General features: G+C 35.4%; 1 protein-coding gene across 6 annotated transcripts in view; it reads left to right on the top strand.

Annotated features, from left to right (window-relative positions):
- The window catches only part of LOC144956072 (importin-5-like), a 45,796-nt gene extending 25,830 nt beyond the window's left edge, over positions 1-19,966 (top strand). For 2 of the 6 annotated variants that reach the window (XR_013641867.1, XR_013641865.1), the window contains exons 18-27: positions 4,818-4,974; positions 5,553-5,728; positions 7,103-7,270; positions 7,767-7,889; positions 8,248-8,322; positions 9,363-9,507; positions 10,609-10,837; positions 12,424-12,746; positions 17,939-18,468; positions 18,996-19,966. Coding sequence is in view for 2 of the 6 variants with exons in the window: in XM_078886404.1 (XP_078742530.1) it covers positions 4,818-4,974; positions 5,553-5,728; positions 7,103-7,270; positions 7,767-7,889; positions 8,248-8,322; positions 9,363-9,507; positions 10,609-10,837; positions 12,424-12,667 (1,317 nt within the window). In the remaining 4 variants the exon portion in view is untranslated. Of the gene's footprint in view, positions 1-4,817; positions 4,975-5,552; positions 5,729-7,102; positions 7,271-7,766; positions 7,890-8,247; positions 8,323-9,362; positions 9,508-10,608; positions 10,838-12,423; positions 14,682-17,938; positions 18,469-18,995 lie in introns of those variants that run through there. The other 4 variants (XR_013641866.1, XR_013641864.1, XM_078886404.1 and 1 more) reach the window with 3 other exon arrangements.
- Positions 19,967-23,177: the final 3,211 nt, after the last annotated feature.

Consider the following 23,177-nt stretch of genomic DNA (forward strand, 5'->3'; position numbering starts at 1 on the left):
TCATTGTCTGAAGTCTCTTGTTTTCTTCTCTTACAACTTTAACTTTTAAATTGAGCTCTTCAATTCTCTCATCCTTGTTACAAAGGGCTTGAGCTAGGCTTCGGTGGTCAGCTTCTAGTTTCCTCAACTTGGAAAGGGCTTCAGTTTCTCCTGATGGTCTATGTTTTGTGTTTGCAATGGGAGTAGAATCTGAGAATGGTCTTGAGAGAAAATCATTTAAGGCATCAGTTGATTTGTTCTTTTTATATTCTTTGATTACTTTGACAATTTTCTGGAGGCGATATTGTATTTGAGTGTCTTTCAAAGGCGTTTCAGCATCTCCTGTTGGAAATAATTTCTTTACCCATTCACAAAAAAAAGTTTTGGTTTGTTTTTCTTGACATCTAAACAATTCAAGGGAATAAACTATATCATTGCTCATGACAAAATTGGTAGGTAAAACAAAGTCATAATTGTTACTTAACAAAATTGATCTATTCAAACCAATGCGAGATAAGGCTTTCGGAATATCATGTAAGTTGATGTCCACGACCGTACTGAGAGCAGCTTCCATCTCCTCTTTATCATCCAGTTTTAAGTGCAGTGATGCCATAACCATTTTGACCTTGTGTTCAAGTTGTCCTCTAGTGATGGTCGCTGCTGGAAAGAGCTTTTGGTACCATACAGTCACCTAAAACAATGGAGAATAAATATCAGAATTTTATTATAAGTGCATAAGGACATCATGTATACATATCGTGTCTCTCTCTCATAAAGCAATATGTAATAAAATGACGTTTATTATCACTTTTATATCTGGTAAATGTTAAGTCAAACAGCATTTTGTAGCTATTTTTCCCCACAAAATCCCCTTCATTAAAGAAACCAGGATACTGATTATAACAATAGTAATATACCAAGAGAAAAGAGCCATTATTCAACGTAGAGTGGTTTATCACACATTGTCATGGTGTTTCATATTTGCCATGATTTGGTATGAAAGAATTTTTAATTTAAAAAGGATGAAGCAGGAATGAAGCATGACATTTTACTTACACCACTTACACCTTTGTTCATTGCATCCACCATTGAAAAACAAACAAACATGAAAAGTAAAATTCTTTAATCCTATTCTTCGTTTTTCTAACTTACTGAATCCCAAGTTGCCCCTCCGTCCTCCCTGAGGAAATTCAGTTGTGCAAATGTGCGGTAGGATGGTGCATCGAGAGAAGGTAGAGTTGGCCGACGTCCCTTGCCCTTGGCAAAACAATAAGCTCTGAGGGCAGCATACGTGTCATCACCTGGAGAAAACAAAAGAAAAACATAGAAGTCCCCATTTAAAAACTTTTAAAAATGTGTGTGTGTGTGTGTGTGTGTCAGTCTGTGTGATGTGAATACAACTATAATATGTGTTAACACATTGTATCTCTATAATTAGTAGTAATATGAATCATGATAAAGTACAACTTTTTTGTTTTTAATCTAAAAATATTTATAATAATATCGACAATAAATATAAGAACAAATATATAGTACTAAATACACTACCAATAGTAATTTTAAAACCAAACGGGGGAAAAAAGGAGAAACACTATTTATAAAAAAAGACAGTAAAAAAAGAAACCAAACAAATAAAAAGAATGATGCTACATAACAATTACAGAAGTTATTTTGGTACTGTGATGATGATGATAATAATAATAATAATAATAATAACTTAAAAAATGATAATAAATATAATTAAAAAATAATAATAGTAATAATAACATAATGATAATAATAATAATAATAATAATAACGATCTATATCATATCTGTCTCTCCCTCTTTTTTTTATTCTTAAGAGCACTACTTATGTCTACAAATTTTAACTATAGGCTAGTATTAGTATAATTACCATTATTTGAGACAAAGAGAAAAAAAAAAAAAAAGGGGGGGGGGGGGTTCCTGAATTAGAACCTAATCACTACTACTACTAGTACTAGAGTTACAGATCTAGATACCTAGACCTAAGGGTAATTTTTCAATCGGTTTTTTTTTTTTTTGGGGGGGGGGGGGGGTATTTCTTATCAATTCTTTCCATCACCTGGCTAGATAAAATATTAACTTGTAATTTATAAGGGCCAAAGCGATCTCTTCCTTTGCTTGGCTGTTACCAGTAATTTTACCACCCCACCTGCGGTAGTTAGGACAACGCAGTTATTCTAATTTCAGTTTGGATCAAAATAAAATCACAAGCTACAATAAAAGGCCACATAATAAAAAATAACAAAATACTCACGGATTGAAGGATTTAAGACAGTTTCTACAAGCGTGTGGTGATTTTCCATCTCCGGGCCAGCCATTACGGGGGATGCGTCGGCCATTGGAAAAGCCGTGACCCACTCCAGTCACTCGGTACAGCGATGGTAGACTCTCGGCAGGGAGATTGTTTGCATGGGAAGGCGGGTTTAACAAAGAACCGCTCGAGCAGGGAAACAAATATGTTTATAAATCATGCTCATTTAAAAAGAGCAGTTAATGAGCTTTATAAGTATACCACTTTGTATTTTGAAAAACTTGGGAAATGCCGTCTACGAAGTCATGAAAGTGTTCATTCAACGATTTCACAACCTTCCACTCAGCCGCCATAGAAGAAAGTGGCATGAAAGTGACGGCAGTAATCTCCCCTGCACGGTATCGAAAAAACTATATCGATATCTCAATTCCTGGTCGAGCGATGTTATTTTGAATGAAATGAACCGAAATAACGCTCGTCTCACTTACGGCAGCCTGCCGCACAATCTGTGAAAAGGTATACCTTTTTGACACGAGAATTGAAACACTTAGAGAAGAACTACATACTTCATATTTATATATTTCAGCGTCCAAAGGGTAGAGTTTTCATGTGTGCAACTTTTATTGGTATCGGTTACAAGGCTTTCGAGTAATGGCCTGTTGAAAATAGGAGAATTTACTTTTTCTTGCCCGCGGCCGGCGAGTTTCCACCGCGCGCGGCGGACAACTTGTGGTACCTAATACTAAGTAGAAAGGAATTATAGATTTGCAACATTGTCTTTCTGCTAACATCAAAATTTCTACATTTTCAAAGAATAAAGAGAAAAAATCGGAAACTCTACAGGAAATTCCATTCCTATTAAGAAAGGAGTCCGTCAAGGGTGTGTTGCCTCACCAGATCTGTTTAATCTATACCAAGAAACAATCATGAGGGGCATAACTAATATGGAGGGAATAAAAGTAGGAGGTCACAACATAAATAATATAAGATACGCAGACGATACGGTACTCATTGCAACATCAGAAATCCAACTTCAAAAGATTGTTGACAAAGTGGTAGTAGATAGTGAAGCCAAGGGAATTGAAGTGAATATCACCAAAACGGAATGCATGGTAATACAGAAAAACCCCGAAAACAACAACACCTGCAATATAACGATTCACGGCGAGCAACTTACCAACGTAGAAAGTTTTAAATACCTAGGTTCAATAGTGACAACAGATGGAAGATGTAACCGAGACATACGAGCAAGAATAACTCAAGCCAAACAGGCCTTCATGGACCTGGGAAACATTTTGAAAAACAAACAGATGTCGTTCGGGATTAGGATTAGATTCCGAGTCTTGAAGTGCTACGTGTGGCCAATCTTGTTATACGGATGCGAAAGCTGGACTACAAATGCAGAAACACAAAAGAACATTGAAGCTTTTGAAATGTGGTGCTTGAGAAGGATGCAGAGAATATCGTATACTGCACACAAAACGAACGAATAAGTGCTAAAACAAACATACCAACAAAGGAAACTAATGCCCTTAATAGCGGATCGACAACTATCCTTTTTCGGACACATAGTAAGGAAAGATAAGATTGAATACCTGGCAAGTTGTGGAAAAATACCTGGTAAACGCGCCCGGGGGAGACAAAGAAAAACACTCATAGACCAACTGAAGGGCTTCACCAACCTAACAATCCAAGAGCTGTTTGAAAAAGCAAGAGACAGGGAGGAATGGAGAGAGATAATTCATGCAGTATCCGAAGCCTGGACCAGGCATGGAACCTAGAAGAAGATCTTTAGGTTATGATTTTGATTTACATTTGTACTATTTTTGTTAGATTGCTTGTCTTTTTGTTTCAGCGGTCTCTCATATAACCTCAATTGTGTTGGAAGAGACCTAAAGCAACAAACAAACAAAAAAACTAATTCCCCTTTGTCTTACTTTTTCTTGGGTGCTTTTATTTTTGTTTGGTCCAAATGTCGTTAATTGAACTTCATTTGTTTAATGACAATGTGAAATTGAATGTAAGCTTCAATTTATTAAACGAAAACAGCGGGTGGTTGGATGGGAGCATCACCCTTGAATCATATACCTATGATGTTCGCATGGGTGTACGATCCGATAGTGATGTCGTTTCTTCTTCTCTTTACTAGCCTATCCTGCTTCTTTGGTTTGTGATTGTATTTTTGACAGGGGATATTTTTTTTCCTGTAAATCCTCTGCCTGTTTGTTCTTGGTTATTTATAATTTAGCTTATGATATCTTTAGGTTATGCTTTTGATTGACATTTGTACTATTTTTGTTAGATTGCTTGTTTTTTTGTTTCAGCGGTCTCTCATATAACCTCAATTGTGTTGGAAGAGACCTAAAGCAACAAACAAACAAACAAACAAAAATAAACGAAAACAGACCATGTGGATGTTTCGGGTTTCCTCTTTATCAACAAAACAGGATGAATGAAACATGATAGACGAATGAGATAATAATTAGTGGTGTTGTTAAGGCGAATAAACAAAAACATTGATGGCTTTGTATTGATCATTTTTTATTCTCTCATTTTTCCAGCAAAACTTTGGAATTTGTACAGCTGGCTTAGAAGAAAAGGCAACTGCTTGCCAGATGTTAGTGTGCTACGCCAGGGAGCTGAAGGAAGGATTTGCTGAGTATTCCGAGGAAGTCGTCAAGATCATGGTGCCTTTGTTAAAATTCTACTTCAACGACAGTATCCTTTATTTTGTATTGCCAGTTTTCCTACTTTTGTACTATTTCCACGAAGTCTATTTGGTGGGGTTCATGACCTCCCATAGTGGGCAGGGAGGTACTTACTTTGTCTTCTATCCCCTTATATCTGTTTTCCAACATGTTTTCTATCTTTGTCTTGGAATGAGATTACTTGGCTTTGTCCTGACCCTGGCCAGGGTCCTTGTTCTAGGAGGGAAACAGTTGAATGTAAATCATCTCTCTGTTATATACTGTTATTTTTTTTCATTTTTAACATTATTTGTAAAACGTTTGAATGTATTCCGCTTAGTGGGATCTTGTGCTGGTGTCCGGGTGAGAAATTAGGTGATCTCAAACTAAGTACACTGATAGTGTGCTCTTGGAATCTACATCTTTTCCCTATTTAAACCATTTCCCCTTTGTCCTACTTTTTCCTCCAGGTCCTTTTTAATTGTACATCTAGAATGTCTTTACTATCCCAAGTTTTCTTCCTTTTTATTGGCGCTAATATGACCTAAATGCGCCGTAAAACCCTTGAGATCATTAAAAACACAAACCTCCTTAACTCCAAGTTCCCAGGTGTCAGGGTCGCTGCGACTGAGAGCCTGCCATTTTTATTAGAGTGTGCCAGGATCCGAGGGGAGGAGTACGTGGCCAGCATGTGGAGCGAGTACATATGTCCTAACCTCATCAAGGCTATCCAGATTGAACCAGAGCCTACCGTCTTGCCAGAACATTTGGCCTCTCTCGCTTCGGTTAGCAGAAATAATATTTCTCAATTTATTTTTGATGGTGAAAAAAAAGTTTTTTTGTTTTTTTTTTAATTGAGGAAAGACTTGTCAAAGACATGGACTGAACTGATGAAAGTATTGTCGGTAGGTGGGGCTCCTGATCTCCCATAGTGGGCAGGGAGATCACTTTCTGTGTCTTCTTTACCCCAATATGTTTTCCAACTTGCTTACTTTTCTTACATGCTTTTAATTGTAAATCTAGAATTATTTTTTTTACTATCCCATATCCTTCTTTTTTACTGGACTGAAATGACCTAAAAGTGTTGCAAGTGTTGAAAACCCTTAAAAACAAACATGTCGGGTTTCACAATGGACAGTACAAGGAGGTGTCAACAAGCGCAAGACTATAAATTCCTCTAAAGTCGAGATAGTTGTATTGTTAAAGCAGAGCTGTCTACATGAAATTTCAAAAATTTTTGACGATTTTTTGAAATTTCATGTAGACAGCTCTGCTTTAACAATACAACTATCTCGACTTTAGAGGAATTTATAGTCTTGCGCTTGTTGACACCTTCTTGTACTGTCCATTGTGAAACCCGACATGTTTGTTTTTAAGGGTTTTCAACGCTTGCAACACTTTAAATAGCTTTAGAAATAAATAATTTGCCTTTAGCATGATCCCAAGGATGCTCCAAAGGCTTGAATATCGGTTCTAAGGAACTAAACTTTCCTTTTCAACAAAATTAATTTAATCAAAGAGACGAATGTTGTTGTTTTGTAATTGGTGTCAAAAATTTGAATTTCTACACATTGTTCGTAGTACTCGGCATGTCTGGATAAGGCATACCTACCTCCCAACCCGTCTGCTTTTGACTGAATCATTTGTATTTTCACTTTTCCTTTTCTACATTTCCGGCATTGTCTCTGAAATTCCGATTTTCAAAAATAAGAATGAAGATGATGGTAAAAGGAAAACATAAACGGGGGGGGGGGGGGGGGGGGGGGTTAATAAGGTGAAAAAAATGATTTTCAAAAGGGAATTAAGTAGGAAAATTAATGTCACTCCTTTCCTTCCCTCTTCCCCATTCCATTACCTAACACATGTGATATATAATACATGTGATATATAATACATGTGATATATAATACATGTGATATATGTAGTTTTGCCAGCTGTGTCAGAATACTGTCCTTATATCTTTGGTGGCAACGTTGGTCGTCATTTCGATACAGGATTATCTATTGTTTAGAAATTCCTATTTTTTTTGGTCTCAAATTCCTATTTTCTGCCCTTCTGATTCCACTTTTGGAATGTGAAGCTGTTGGCTTGTCTGCTAAAGTTTGTGTCGGTGCGGTAAATTTACAAATTGGATTGTTTTCCCATTCTTCTCTTTACAGTGTATAGAACTGCTGGGAAAAGGCTGTTTGAACACCGATGACATGCACTCCACCATCGGCCTGCTGGACAACCTGCTGAAGCAACACTTTGTCAACCAGGCCGAGAGGCAGGATGAGAGGAAAGACGAGGACTATGACGAGGACGTGGAAGAAGCTCTTCTGGAAAAGGTTAGTCCAGTTTTGATGATAATAATAAAAATAATGATGATGATGATGATGATAATAATAATGATGATGATGATGATGATGATGATGATGATGATGATGATGGTGATGATGATAATAATAATAATAATGATAACAATTATCAAAATAATGATAATAATAATGATGATGATGATAATAATAATAATAATGATAACAATTATCAAAATAATGATAATAATAATGATGATGATGATGATATTAATAATAATATCCCAGGAGGCATTATTGCTAGCTTACAGCTCTTTAAAAAGAAAAAGAGGAAAAAACCCACCCAGACAGAATGTGACTCCCGTTATTTCCAACAATTACTTTCTGGAAATAGTCATGATTGTTTTTTTTTTGTTTTTTTTTTTTTGAAATCGTCATATTTATTTATTCATTTATTTATTTATTCATTTATTTATTAATTTATATATTTCTTTTCATGGTATTTCTCTTCTCAATATTTCAACAACAGGACGATGAAGATGCATTTGTTTTGAGTAAAATTGCCGACATCCTTCACTCCCTGTTTGGCACTTACAAGGAATCTTTCCTTCCCGTCTTTGAACAAATCATGCCCTATTTTGTCAAGCTTCTGGTGAGTTGACTATAGAAAATTTGAATTTAAAATCAAACAAACAAACAATAATATTCATCTTGTTCTTGTTGTTGTTGTTGTTGTTCTTCTTCTTCTTCTTCTTCTTCTTCTTCTTCTTCTTCTTCTTCTTCTTCTTCTTCTTCTTCTTCTTCTTCTTCTTCTTCTTCTTCTTCTTCTTCTTCTTCATCTTCTACTTCTCCTTCATCTTCTCCTCCTCCTCCTCCTCCTCCTCCTCCTCCTCCTCCTCTTCTTCTTCCTGCTCTTTTTCTACTACTACTATACAGGTTGACTCAAAACTGATTACCACCACGGATATTGCAATAAAGAATATTGCATGAATTTGTTGTTGTCATTTCAGCTCCCAGACCGACCCGTGTCAGATAGACAGTGGGCCTTGTGTGTATGGGATGACGTCATAGAACACACCGGACCTGTGAGTATTGGTGGGGGAAAAAACAACAAAAACAGGGGAAATAAATCAAATAAATTTTGACGATGCCAGTCGTCCTTGTTTGGTCTTAAAAGTAATAAACAAAAATGAATATATAACAGCTTAAAAAAAACAACAAAAAAACAACTAATCACAACAGTTTTGGGCTCAAAACCCTTCTTCAGCCAGCAACAAAACACAACATTATGAATATTTTGTTGTTGGCTGAAGACAGGTTTTTGACCCTGAAACGTTATCTGTTTGGTATTTGGTTCTTTTTTTTTTTTTACCTTTTCTTTGGTACTTTAATTGTAATTCTATAACTTTTTACTATCCTATTTTCTATCTTTTTACTGGCTCTGATTTGACTTTGATGTGTTGCAAGCGCCATAAACTCCCCCCCCCCCCCCCCCCAAAAAAAAAATAAAAAGATTTCTTTAGGATTTAGGGGTCAAATTAGGTAAAATTCAGATTCTTTTACTCCGGATTCTGATTTTTAACATTGAATATTAATTTTAGATTAACTCTTTCAGCGCTGAGGTTATATTCGCATTTCTGCCACAAAATGGCTGACACTAGCATGAGAATGACACAGTAGGACAAAGTGAAATTCGAATTTGGCACAAAATCTCAATTAAAATACCCCCTTTGGCCAATTGAGATTCTGATGAAAGAAATGATACCATCCGTTCAATTTATAGTACTTTTGTAGAAAGTAGGATTGGATTACATTATTATTTTTGCCTTTCAAGACTGGCCTTACTGTGCGGCCATTGGCCAGTAGAACAGATTCTGCTCTGAAAGAGGTAATATTGATCAAAAATTCGGTTTTATTTCACTCAGTAATGAATAGGTATTCACCACACATAGACCAATTAAAGCAAATTTTGAAGAGACAATTCATATAAATAAGGGTAAAAATTATACATGATGGTTTTATTTATATCCATTTTTTTTTTAAAAATAAAAAAATTCAGATCCAGAGATTTTATCTGCAGATTATTTATGCTTGTTACACCTCTCTTTAAAAACTTGATCATCAGGTGTCGACCAAATACAGAACGTTTTTCTTGGAGCAAATGATTCACTGCATCACAGAGAAGACGCCGGAATTGAGGCAGGCAGCGACCTACGGTGTCGGGGTGATCGGCATGTTTGGTGGGGAATCCTATGCTGACGTGTGCGCTGGTAAGATGAGCCTTTCTGCTGGCTTTAGGCCAGTTTGGAGTGGGGGGTTTTACCTTTCCATCTCTCCTTCTGCCCACTTTCTTATGACTTTTTTTTATTTTTCTTCATCTTTTTTTTTTTTCTTCTTCTTTTTTCTTCTTCTTTTTTCTTCTTCTTTCTTCTTCTTTCTTCTTCTTCTTCTTCTTTTTGTTGTTTTTATTGTTCTTCTACTTCTTCTTTCTCCTCTTCCTCATCCTTCTCACCCTGCTATTTACCTTTTATAAAATCGCTGCATACAGATTTTATATGGATCAAATTTGTGGATGGAGTAAATGAATAAATAGATAAATAAAAGTATAAAAACAAATAAATACATAAGGTTAGTATAATCTGAACTTTCCTTTCTCATCATTTATATGTAATGTAATGTAATATTTAAGTTATTTAGCGTGCCGAATCCACAATGTGCTTTAAGGCGAAACAAATAAATAAATTAATTAATAAGTTAAGCTTTTATATAGCGCAATATCCATTAAACATGCTCAAAGCGCTTTACAAGGGGTCCCTAGCCAACAGCAATACTTGTAGAACAATGTAGAACGAGACATGACGCCTGTTAGGCGATATTAACATTTTTTGTTCGGACAGAGACAACACTGTTAATGGTACGGCCAGGTACTAATTTTACACCTGAGTGCGTTGAGAGAATGTGAGTAAAGAGTCTTTTCCAAGGACTCAATTATGCGCAGAGAGAGGCTCGAACCCAGGACCTTCCGATCCGAAAGCGAGTGTCATACCACAAGACCACATGGCTGCACAAAGACAATAGATAGTATGCAATTGTCCAAGAAGCTCACAACATTGTCATCTGGATAACGGACCAACACAAAAAAACTATGTGTAACCTTGAACGTTTATCATCTGGTTAATACAGTTTAGCGTGAATTACTCATAAACATGAGTGGCAAAAAAAAATAACAAAGACCTGAGTGACGTCAACTCCATTCTATCTATAAAAAGTACAAAATATCAAATACTATCACTAACTCAAAAGTCTGTCTGAATAGGAATATTTTCAAAACTTTATATCTCTTTCCCCTACCAATTCTGTCGTTCTCCCAGAGTGTATTCCTCGACTGGTCAGTGTGATAGAACATCCGGAATCAAAGTCTGTGGAAAACGCACCGGCAACGGACAATGCCATCTCAGCCGTGGTCAAGATATGCAAATACAACCAGTCAAAGGTCAACGTAGACGAGCTGACCTCTCGCCTTGTCTCGTGGCTGCCGATTCTCAGTGATGAGGACGAGGCGGTTCACGTCTACACCTACTTCTGTGATTTGCTTGACAGGTTGTGGATAAATTATCCTCCCCATCATCATCATCATCCTCATCATACCATTATCATCATCATCATCTACATCATGTCTTCCTTTGCCACCTGTCAATTATAAGAATCCGTCTCTCATAATGGACATGATGTAGAAGATGAAGTTTGAATGAAATCACAAACAATATTAGCTAGTTCCAAATCCACTTTTTGGAGAGAAAAATTGCGATATTACATGCATAATAATGGGATTTTAAAGGCCCTTTTCTGACATAAATTTGTTCAAATTAGGAAATTGGCTCAAAAGTTTTAAATCAATTTGAAGAAATGTGAAGATGGAACCAGTTAATCGTCAGCCCACGATAGCCAATGTATTTGAAGTGCTAAGTCCCACGATAGCCAATGTATTTGAAGTGCTAAGTCCCACGATAGCCAATGTATTTGAAGTGCTAAGTCCCACGATAGCCAATGTATTTGAAGTGCTAAGTCCCACGATAGCCAATGTATTTGAAGTGCTAAGTCCCACGATAGCCGATGTATTTGAAGTGTTAAGTCCCACGATAGCCAATGTATTTGAAGTGCTAAGTCCCACGATAGCCAATGTATTTGAAGTGCTAAGTCCCACGATAGCCAATGTATTTGAAGTGCTAAGTCTTGATATTTTGGGAGATTCGGCTCTATACAATATTTCGTCATCCTCCTCATTTGTACTGAAACCACCCTTCCACTGAACCTATTGCAGTCATCCAATTTTTACCCCTGAAAATTGAAGTTTTTGTTGTTGTCACATTCAAATTTTTAATTTTAATCCACCACTTTCATAGTTTTTTTTACCAGAATGTTTTAGAGGAAAATTTGTAGACGTATTTAAATTGAGTGAGCTTACGGACCTGTGACCAAATCATGAGTGTCAGAATTGTCGTTTAAGCATTTCAACAAGCTCTAAACACATTTAATCTCAGGTTTCTAGTAGTTTTCCCATTCTCCTGAAGATAGCTAAGAGCATCACTGATAGTTTATCATCTTAATTGCTCTAAAAGTGGTAGTTAGTTCAGTTAATATATGGCTTAAAAGGCAATTATTCAATATTTTCTGCATTTTCTGCAGCACTTATTATTATTATTATTATTATTATTATTATTATTATTATTATTATTATTATTATTATTATTATTATTATTATTATATTATTAGTAGTAGTAGTAGTAGTAGTAGTAGTAATAGTAATAGTAGTAGTATTATTAGTATTCTAATGTATTATTATTATTATTATTATTAATATTATTATTATTTTTAGTATTAGTATTCTAATGTATTATTATTATTAGTAGTATTATTAGTATTCTAATGTATTATTGTTATTATTATTATTATTATTATTATTAGTATTCTAATGTATTATTATTATTAGTAGTAGTATTCTAATGTATTATTATTGTTATTATTATTATTATTATTATTATTAGTATTCTAATGTATTAATATTATTAGTAGTAGTATTCTAATGTATTATTATTGTTATTATTATTATTATTATTATTATTAGTATTCTAATGTATTATTATTATTATTATTAGTATTCTAATGTATTGTTTTGATCCACCCAGCAACCATCCCGGCATCATGGGAGAAAACGCCGCCAACCTGCCCAAAGTGATAGCCATTGTGGCGGAGACGCTTCACCGAGAGCTGGTGGAGGAGAGCAATCCTCTCTACACGCGCCTTCTCAACATTGTAAGACAAGTACAGCAGAACCAGGACGTGTTCCACATTTGTATATCCCAGCTGAACGACCTACAACGACAGGCCCTGAGCGAGGCGCTCACCAAAACGGCTACCACTGCAAACTGACAGGACTGATGATGGGGATGATGGTAAATGATTTTAATACAGATCATATGTGTCGGTGCATGACATAATCAGTCAGAAGGTGAACATTTTGGATTTTTATTGTCTGAAAGATTATGCTTCCCAGAACAATTTAATCTTTATTTGAAGTAAAACGGGTGATTTTTCATGAAGTTATGGTCAGGTGTATGGGAAAGGTATCCTGCAACTTTTCTCAAATTTCATACTTTTTCAACTTGACAATATTTAGAAGTGAAATTAAGCTTTGATATTTCCCGAAGATGTACAAAAAAGGGTTGATTTAATCATTTAAGACAAGAACTCATTTTTGATAAAAATTGACCTTCTAACTAAACTTGGCAATGTCTCAGTTCAAACCTTTTCACCATCCGACTGATCACGTCAGTCACTGTAACATTTGAGTAATTCAAACCTCCATAAAGCGAATACCAGGCCTGGCGACTAAAACTAAAAATTTGTTAAATTACAAGATTTCGGCTCCAATTTCAAACTTCTTTAACATTTTTAACTCATTAAAAATTATTAAAAATGAAAGTTGATGCTTGAGTATATAATTTTTAGGATTTTAAAATGTTGTTTCATGCATCATTGTGAGGGTAAATTATTTATATGTAAAGTTAGGAACTATAGAACTATTCTAACTATGGTTAGAACTATGGGAATGACTTTTTTTTTCTTTTTTTGTTCGAAAAACTACGAATTTTTTAATTTTCAATTAGGCGTGTGATGGGGTAATGATTTGAATACAGATGATGTGAGAAAATTCAAACTGTCAGTCAGAAAGCGAATACTACGCTCCTTGAAGTTGTGGGCTGGAAAAAATGTACAGTCAACTGAGGTAACTGCCTAAAGGGGAAACAACTTTGCCTCTTGAATTTTGGACTGATAAGAGATTGATTGGTTTTGTGGCAATTATTTCCTCTGATAGAAAAATTGCAAGTCTTTTAATGAGTACAACAAAAGCTGGGGTTATTCAAAAATGCTCCAAATTCACAGACAAAGTTTCCCCCTTGAGGCAAATTTACCTCAAATGTCAGTAATTTACAAACATGGATATAATAGCCTCAAAATAGAACAAAGTGACAAAGCACAGATTGTTTTGGGCTCAAAACCCTTCTTCAGCCAACAACAAAAACGGTAAAAACTCTGATTAAATACTATAAATTACTATAAATAAGAACAAAGAGCAGAAAGTTTTGCCGACATTTTGTCTTTGTATTTACTGGCATGACATGTACGTGTCTGATATTCTTCTGCCATTTGTTCTTGTTTAAAGTGATGTGTTAACGATTTTACTGTTTTTTGTTTTTTTAGCTGAAGAAGGGTTTTGAATAGGAAACGTTCAATGTTTGGGATTTTATTTAGGTTTTTTTTTTTGTTTGTTTCTTTGAAAGCTGTTATTTTCATTTTTGTATATATTATATTATTACTTTTGACAAGCCATTTTAGAATTGAATTAATATGTAATAAAAAAATATAGGAAATAAATTTAACGTTAACCTCTATGTGGTAGTAATAGGTCAGGGTGACCCAGATGCTGACAATTTCATACTGTCAATCTGGGTTAGTTTTTAAAAAGTGAGAGAGAGAGTTGATGGTATGTGGTGGAACATATGGTGCAGTTTCCCAGTTGTCAGAAGTTAGCTAGAGTATCAATTATAAATTTATCATCTCAGTTGCCCTCAAAGTGGTGGCGGCGTTAAATTTGGTTATTTCCATTATTATTATATATTGGAATTTTGTCATCCGGCATGTTGTTGTTGATGATGATGATATGTTGTTGAAGGAATTTATTTATACAGGTGATTGAATGAAAAGAAATGATGAATGCACTCATTTCGGATTTGTTTAGGAAAAAAAAAAAAAAGGGAGGGGAAGGGGAAGGGGTGCAGTATTTTATTGTCAGCAATTTATTCCTTAGATTTTCCAAAGCCTTGACTTTGACAAAGAACAATCTCTTATTTCAATGATTTAATGATTAATGGAGGAGAAGAAAGAGATGTTGACTGCAGGGTGTCCCAAAAAATGGTATACACATGAAGAATAAGTGTAACCGTGGAATTTAATAAAATTTGAGTATTTTATGTTTTAAAATATTTGTAAGTATCATTTTAATCGTTTTTTTTCACTGCATTTTAACTACATTTAAAAATAATAATTGCATTTTATTAAATCCCATATTTACAATTATTTTGATATGTGTATACATTTTTTTTTTTGGGCACCCTGTATATATATAAAAAAGATAGTAACATATTTTATTTAACTTTGTTTGATCCACCAAACAACGCATGCCATGTATTTGAAGTCTTATGACTATTTTTCAGTTCTTCATAAATATTATTTCAAACTTGATGAGACAAATGAAATATTTCTAAAGATGTTTTGCCAATCTCGGATTATCACGAATACGCAAATGTATTGTCGATGGTGAAAAAAATCATGTATAAGAAAAAAGAGATTTTTCTTCTTGAGCCACCTTAATCCAGCTTAAATCCATATAAAAATTTGATTGAAGACAAAGTTCTACATTTGTCAATTTGGAATGTTCTCTTTTAAAAATGAAAGCTAAAGAGATGCCCTGGATGGTATCGAGTGGAGAGCACCTCGCTTGCAGCCAAGCAAAAGGCGCCATAACAGTCGGTTCTCTGGTTCAACTCTCGTCGCCTCAAAAATTTATATTATTTTTCTTCCGGCATTAAAAGATATACTAGTTTTTCTGGAGGAAAGTGCCAATAGTCTTCAACAGTCGTACTGTCACTTCCTTCCTAATGACGTATGGTAACTTAGTAACACTGGCTCTAAACTATCGGAACAATGGCTGACGCCGTATGAAATATTTCCCCGGCGAGCTTAAACGCGTATCCAGAGGTAAAAAACCCCATCAATTTGATCATGTATTGACTTTTACACATTCTGATCACAAGGCATATGAAAAGGGAATGAAAAGTTCTAGCCAGCATGAAGAATAAAAAGTAATGATTTTCTTTGTTTAGAACCAAGATGGCCGCCGTTGCCGGGCGCGTGACATCAGACTATTGAATCCAATTGTGACGACAAAACAGACGATATTAGATATTATAACAACATAACATGAGTAAATGCGTAACAATAATTGCCTATTTGGACAATAAAGATTATTATTATTATTATTATTATTATATTATTATTATTATTATTATTATTTATTATTATTATTATTATTATTATTATTATTATTATTATTATTATTTAGGATTGTTTCCTTCAAATATCTTTGATATGAAACTTACAGTGATCTATCAACAATTTTATCAGTGAATTATTAAACAAATAAGTAAGATAACATGACTGGTCAGATTGAATTTTTAGATATTTGTTTTCTTTGCTAGAAGTTTATTTTTATTAATTTTTATTTATTATCTTTAAAAAAAAAAACTTGAGTTTTATCTTTGATTCATTTCTCTCATTGTTTTTAATTTTGTGTTGGCATCTGCGGGCTTTTGTATTTATTGAGTTAAACAAAAATAATCCCATTTTGACTACTAATGTGTGGTAATAATTTTTTTTGTTTTTTTGTTGTTTCGGTTACCCAAATGTCTTGTCACAAAACAAAACATTCATTTCAATGACAGTACCTACTACAGCCTATCTGGGCTCATCTTTCTAGGCTGTAAATCTGATATTGTGCCAGGGGTTGAGAATGAGACATTTTTTTCAACATTAAAAAACACCTACAGTGGAATCTGCATAAGGTCAACACTCATAAAGTCAACTTCTACTTAAAAGTCAACACGTCTTGATAATGGATAAAATCATATTTGCTTAAAGCCTACCAATCCGTCGGGTATGCTAGTGTTGGCTTTAACAGGATTCCACTGTACCTTCATTTTGGTCATAAATTTTCTACTTTCAGCATCGAATGTAAGAATCCGTCAACCTGTCAAGAAATCTTTCAAAAACCTTCTTCTTTTCCCCCGAATACAATGATGCCCTCAATTGAAGAATTTTGATAAGCTGACAGGGTTTTTTTTTTTCCAAATTCATTTATTGCTATTTGAAGTAAAAGATTTGTTGTTAAAAAAGAAAATAAGTTATTTGGTTGTATGGCTGTATTGATGGAAATAGAACTGGAATAGAGTTGAAAAGGCGATATGTGATGACCATGCAAGCGGAAGGCAAATATTCTACTAAAGTAGATGACTAATTGTATATCGTAATGGTTGAATTTTCTCTTTTGTTTATTTCCATTCTGAGACGCTGTATTAGGCTGTTCGATATGTGTGGCCATCTAACTTTTTAAACTTTCCCTTTATCGGCCATTTTCAAGATTTTCCCACAAAAACTTCACACAATAAGTTCTTACTATGCAAATTTCTCTTATCCAAACGTCCCAGGGTTTTTAAAATTTTTAGTTTTGACAGGATAAGAGATATTTTAATAGCTCGATATACCTCGATATTTGAAGGACAAATTTTTTGGGCTAAAATGTTAAAAACATGTTTTTTTGTGTGTACGGCAGTTCCTGTCTTCACAGAGGAATCTTTTGCTTGAGCCGCAATAAGACGCGTGTGCGTGTAATGTCAAAATAAGCACATGTGTCGGTTGATTGTGGAGCCTTCTGTTCTGTATCTCAACCAGTCTCCTTGCCTCTCTTGTATATTTCTTAGTGGGGTTCCTGACCTCCCATAGTGGGCAGGGAGGAACATTGTGTCTTCTATCCCCCTATATTTGTTTTCCAATTTGCCTTCGGTCTTGATCTTGGAATGAGATTACTTGGTTTTGACCTGGCCCTGGCTGGAGTCCTTGGCAGGGAGGGAAACAGTCAAATGTATAGTTATTGTATTGGGAAGTGATTTTTTTTTTCCTTGTAAATCATCTTTCTGTTTTATATTATTATATCTGTTGCATTGAATTTATAATGTAAACATTTGAGTTTTTTCCTCTCAGTGGGATCCTGTTGCTTGTGTCTGGATGAGACTTTTAGGTGATCTCAAACTATGCACAATGATAGTTAGCTCTTGGAATCTACATCTATCCCTTATTTGTTCCCAGTTCCCCTTTGTCTTACCTTTTCTTGGGTGCTTTAATTAATAAATCTAGAACTTTTATACTATCCCATTTTCTTCCCTTTCACTGGTGAAGATATGACCTAAATGTGTCGCAAGCACCGTAAAACGATTAAAAACAACAAACATTGCTGTATCTTTGGTGCTTTTAAAAAAACTTCAGATCCACAACTTTTCCTCTTTATCATTTTCCTTTTTTTTACAGGCACTGAAATGACTTGATTGGGTTGCAAGCTCTGTAAAGTTCACATGTCCATTCAGGTCAAATGATTGTCACCTTTTAAAATTCCATTTTGTTTCTAGACACTGTAATTATTTTTTGTTTTGTTTTGTTTTGTTTTTGTTACCATCAAATAGAGTAAAATTACCCCTGTGTGTGTTTGGAGCCTGTTGAGTATGACATTTTAAAATCAAAGCAAATAACTGTCATTACAATGAAATAAATTCCTGTCCAAGTGAAAGAAACAAATTTTCCCCTGTAGGCAAAGCTACTATACTCTTTATTGACGGCTTGTATTTAGTTATTTATTAATTTTTTTTGTTTGTTTTTTCTTTTTTGGTGAAAAATAGTTGGTTTTCCAAAATCATAACATTTTGCTTTAATTTTTTTTTTTTTTTTTTTTTTTTTTCGCGTAAATATCGATTGATATTCATCATAGTTATAACAAGTTTTAATATGTCATATTTAAAACTACTTGTCAGGGTTGTCCTTGTTCTTGCTAAAGCCGGAAAACGGCTAACTGGGTGGGGATCCTGACCTCCATAGCGGCAGGGAGGTACATACTGTGTCTTCTATTCCTTATATCTTTCAACAAGCTTTCTGTCTTTGTCTTGGAATGAGATTACTTGGTTTTTTCCGGCCCTCTTCGGAGTCCTGGCTGAGAGGGAAACAGTCAAATGCATAGTTATTGTTTTGGGAGATGATATTTTTTTCCTTGTAAATCATCTCTCTGTTATGTATTATTATATGGTTATTTTTAATGTATAATGTAAGCATTTGAGTGTATTCTCTTTGTTGGATTTTGTGCTTGTGTCCGGATGAGACATAGGTGATCTCAAACTAAGTACATTGGTGATATGCTCTTGGAATCTACATTGATCCCTATTTGTTCCCATTCCCCTTTGTCTTACTTCTCTTGGGTGCTTTAATTGTAATTCTAGAACTTTTTACTATCCCATTTTCTTCCTTTTTACTGGCGCTGATATAACCTAAATGTGTTGCAAGCGCCGTAAAACCTTAAAAACAAAAACAAACAAAACAGGCTAGGTACTTGAAATTTTCCGGCTGACCTTGTTCGGTATTGGTGTGTTGATTTTTTACAAGATGAAAGTATTGGTTGTTTAAAGGCAACAGTTAAGGGGAAGCTAGATGGATATAATGTGTCCTTTTCTATGATTGACGGTGAATAGCATTTGATGAAGGCAAGCTTTGAACGAATTATTTTTATATATGGTCTTCACGAGAAAAAATTGTCTGGCCTTTTATTTTAGCAAAGGGCATCCCTGAACCTGTGGATAATCCTTATGGACAAAGGGCATCTCAGTACTTGTGGATAATCCTCATGGACAAAGGGTATCTGTAATTGTGGATAATCCTTATATTCAGAAGGCATCTTTGTACCTGTGGATTATCCTCATGGACAAAGGGCATCCCTGTACCTTTGGATAATCCTCATGGACAAAGGGCATCCCTGTACCTGTGGATAATCCTCATGGACAAAGGGCATCCCTGTACCTGTGGATTATCCTCATGGACAAAGGGCATCCCCGTACCTTTGGATAATCCTCATGGACAAAGGGCATCCCTGTACTTTTGGATAATCCTCATGGACAAAGGGCATCCCTGTACCTTTGGATAATCCTCATGGACAAAGGGCATCCCTGTACCTTTGGATAATCCTCATGGACAAAGGGCATCCCTGTACCTTTGGATAATCCTCATGGACAAAAAAGGGCATCCCTGTACCTTTGGATAATCCTCATGGACAAAGCTGTCAAATCTTGGGTTTTATAACATCGTCGTTTTCGTTCTATATAATTTTCTAAAATACGACTTAAGTACGTTTTCGTCTGGAAACTGAACAAGGAGCTGATCCTAGGTCCTGGCATTGTACAATAATCCCAACTGGTTTTTTCTCTTTCCCTTAACCATACATAATTTATACATACATACATACAGTCTATGCTTGCTTTGATTTGTATTGTAAATAAATAAATCTGTGAATATGTTTCATTATTGAGTTTTTCTTATTTCTCATTATGATTGTTTTGGTGGGAGACTTTGGCCTCCCATGGTGGGCAGGAGGCCATGCTGTGTATTCTATACCCTATATGCGACTATGTGGTCTTGTGGTATGACACTCGCTTTCGGAATGAAGGTCCTGGGTTTGAGCTTCGCTCTGCATAATTGAGTCCGTGGAAGAGGCCCTTTACTCACATTCTCTCACCGTACTCAGGTGTAAAATAGGTACCTGGCCGTTAACAGTGTTGTCTCTGTCAGAAAAAAAATTGTAATATGGCCTAACAGGCGTCATGTCTCATTCTATATGTTACGTGTTGCTGTTGGTCAGGGACCCCTTGTAAAGTGCCTTGAGCACAGTGGATATTCTGGGTGGGGATCCTGACCTCCCATAGCGGGCAGGGAGGTACATACTGTGTCTTCTATCCCCATATATCTATTTTCCAACATGCTTTCTGTCTTTGTCTTGGAATGAGATTGCTTGTTTTTTGTCCTGGCTGGGAGGGAAACAGTCAAATGCATAGTTATTGTTTTGGGAGGTGATATTTTTTTCCTTGTAAATCATCTCTCGGTTATGCATTGTATTATGTTTAGTTTACATATTATATTATATGATTTGTAAGCATTTGAGTGTGTTCCTCTTAGTTGGGACCTGTGCTTGTGTCTGGATGAGACTTTTGGGTGATCTCAAACTAAGTACTTTTGCGGTGTGCTCTTGGAATCTACACCTGTTCCCTATTTGAACCAATTCCCCTTTGTCTCACCTTTTCTTTTGTGCTTTAATTGTAATTCTAGAACTTTTTATTATCCCATTTTCTTCCTTTTTACTGGCGCTTATATGACCTTAATGTGTTGCAAGCGCCGTAAAACCCTTAAAAACAAAAACAAAAACAAAACATTGGATATTGCGCTATATAAAAAGCTGGAGCTCAAGTTTTCTATCTGTTTTCCGAGTTGCTTCTTTTGTCCTAGTCCTGGATATATTCATTTGCACTCCGCATTATCAAAGACTGGAATGCTTTTTCCGAATCATGTGTGAACACAACCGATTTAGAAACATTCAAAACGAAGATTATCAAAATTCTTCAGCCTAAATACCAACAATGTCTGTCACACTCAACTCTCTCCGCCCTCGAATGACCCTACTCAGACTGGGTGGAGTTCCTGGCCTCCCATAGTGGGCAGGTTGGCACTGTGTCTCCTATCCCTTTATGTCTGTTTTTAATTTTGCTTTCTGTCTTTGTCTCGGAATGAGATTACTTGGTTTTGCCCTGCCCCTGGCCGTAGTTCTTGGCTGGGAGGGAAACAGTCAAATGCATAGTGTTTTGGGAGGTGATATTTTTTTCCTTGTAAATCATCTCTCTGTTATTTATTATTATATTTGTTATTTTGATTGTATTCCTCTTAGTGGGATCTTGTGCTGGTGTCTGGGTAAGACATTTATTGATCTCAAACTAAGTACACTGATAGTGCGCTCTTGGAATCTTCATCTCTTTCCTATTTGAACCAATTCCCCTTTGTCTTACCTTTTCTTGGGTGTACTTAAATTGTAATTCTAGAACTTTTACTATCCCACATTCTTCCTTTTTACTGGCGCTGATAATAATAATAATGATATATCTTTATTGTCCCCAAAAAAGTGGCAATTTGTCATTTGGTTACACATTTATAACAATACAATATTGACATAGACACACTCGCACAAGATGCACACTAGTAACATAGTAGTTATCGTAAAAAACAAAAACAAAAAACAACCCCGGCATCAACATCATCATCATCATCATCATCGTGATATGACCGTAATGTGTTGCAAGTGCCGTAAAGCCCTTAAAAACAAACACCCTACTCAGAATTGAATGGATTTTTCAAGTAACATTCAGATTCAGACGGGAGTCCTTGGCTGGGAGGGAAACAGTCAAAGGTATAGTTATAGTTTTGGGAGATGATATTTTTTTCCTTGTAAATCATCTTTCTGTTATGTACTGATACATTATTTTGGTTTTAAATATATAATGGTTTATAAACATTTGGAAGTATTCCTCTTAGTGGGGGACCTGTGCTTGTGTCTGATTCATACTTTAAGGTGATCTCAAACTTAGTATTTTGATGGTGTGCTCTTGGAATCTACATCTGTTTCATATTTGTACCATCCCCCCTTGTCTTACTTTTCTTGTGTGATTTTGATTTTTAATCTATAATTTTTTTTTGTGCTGTCCCATTTTCAACCTTTTAACTGTCGCTGAAATACCTAAACGTGTCGCAAGTGCCGTAAAACACTTAAAAGCAGACGGGTTTGATCAATGTCCATCGAATTATGTAAACTGACCAGTCACTTACGATTGAAACTTGATAAATGTGCATGTCTGGATGGGGTTCCCGACTTCCCATAGTGGGCAGGGAGATACTTGCTGTCTTCTATCCCCCTTTATCTGTTTTCCAATTATTGATTTCTTTGTCTCGAAATGAGATTACTTGGTTTTGTCCTGATCCTGACCGGAGTCCTTGGCTAGTAGGGAAACAGTCGAATATATAGTTATGGGAGATGATATTTTTTTCCTTGTAAATCATCTCTCTGATATGTATAGTTTTTTTTTTTTAACATATGATTTGTAAACATTTGAGTGTATTCCTCTTAGTGGGATCTTGTGCTGGTGTCTGGGTGAGCCTTTTAGGTGATCTCAAACTAAGTACTTTGATAGTGTGCTCCTGGAATCTACATCTGTTTTCTATTTGAACTAATTTCCCTTCGTCTTACCTTTTCTTGGGTGCTTTAATTGTAATTCTAGAACTTTTTACTATCCCATTGTCTTTCGTTTTACTGGCGCTGATATGACCTTAATGTGTTGCAAGCGCCGTAAAACCCTTAAAAACAAAGAAACATAAATGCACACAAACAACCACACTGGGTGGGGATCCTGACCTCCCACAGTGGGCAGGGAGGTACATACTGTGTCTTCTATCCCCCTATATCTGTTTTCCAAAATGCTTTCTGTCTTTGTCTCGGAATGAGATTACTTGGTTTTGTCCTGGCACTGGCCGGAATCCTAGCTGGGAGGAAAACAGTCAAATGCAGTTATTGTTTTGGGAGATGATATTTTTTTCCTTGTAAATCAATCTCTCTGTTATGTATTATTATTTTTATTTTGAATGTATAATGTAAGCATTTGAGTGTGTTCCTCTTTGTTGGATTTTGTGCTTGTGT

Source organism: Berghia stephanieae, chromosome 10 (assembly GCF_034508935.2).
Source record: "Berghia stephanieae isolate SIO BIC M18660-M18661 chromosome 10, UCSD_Bste_1.3, whole genome shotgun sequence".
Taxonomy (NCBI): domain Eukaryota; kingdom Metazoa; phylum Mollusca; class Gastropoda; order Nudibranchia; family Aeolidiidae; genus Berghia; species Berghia stephanieae.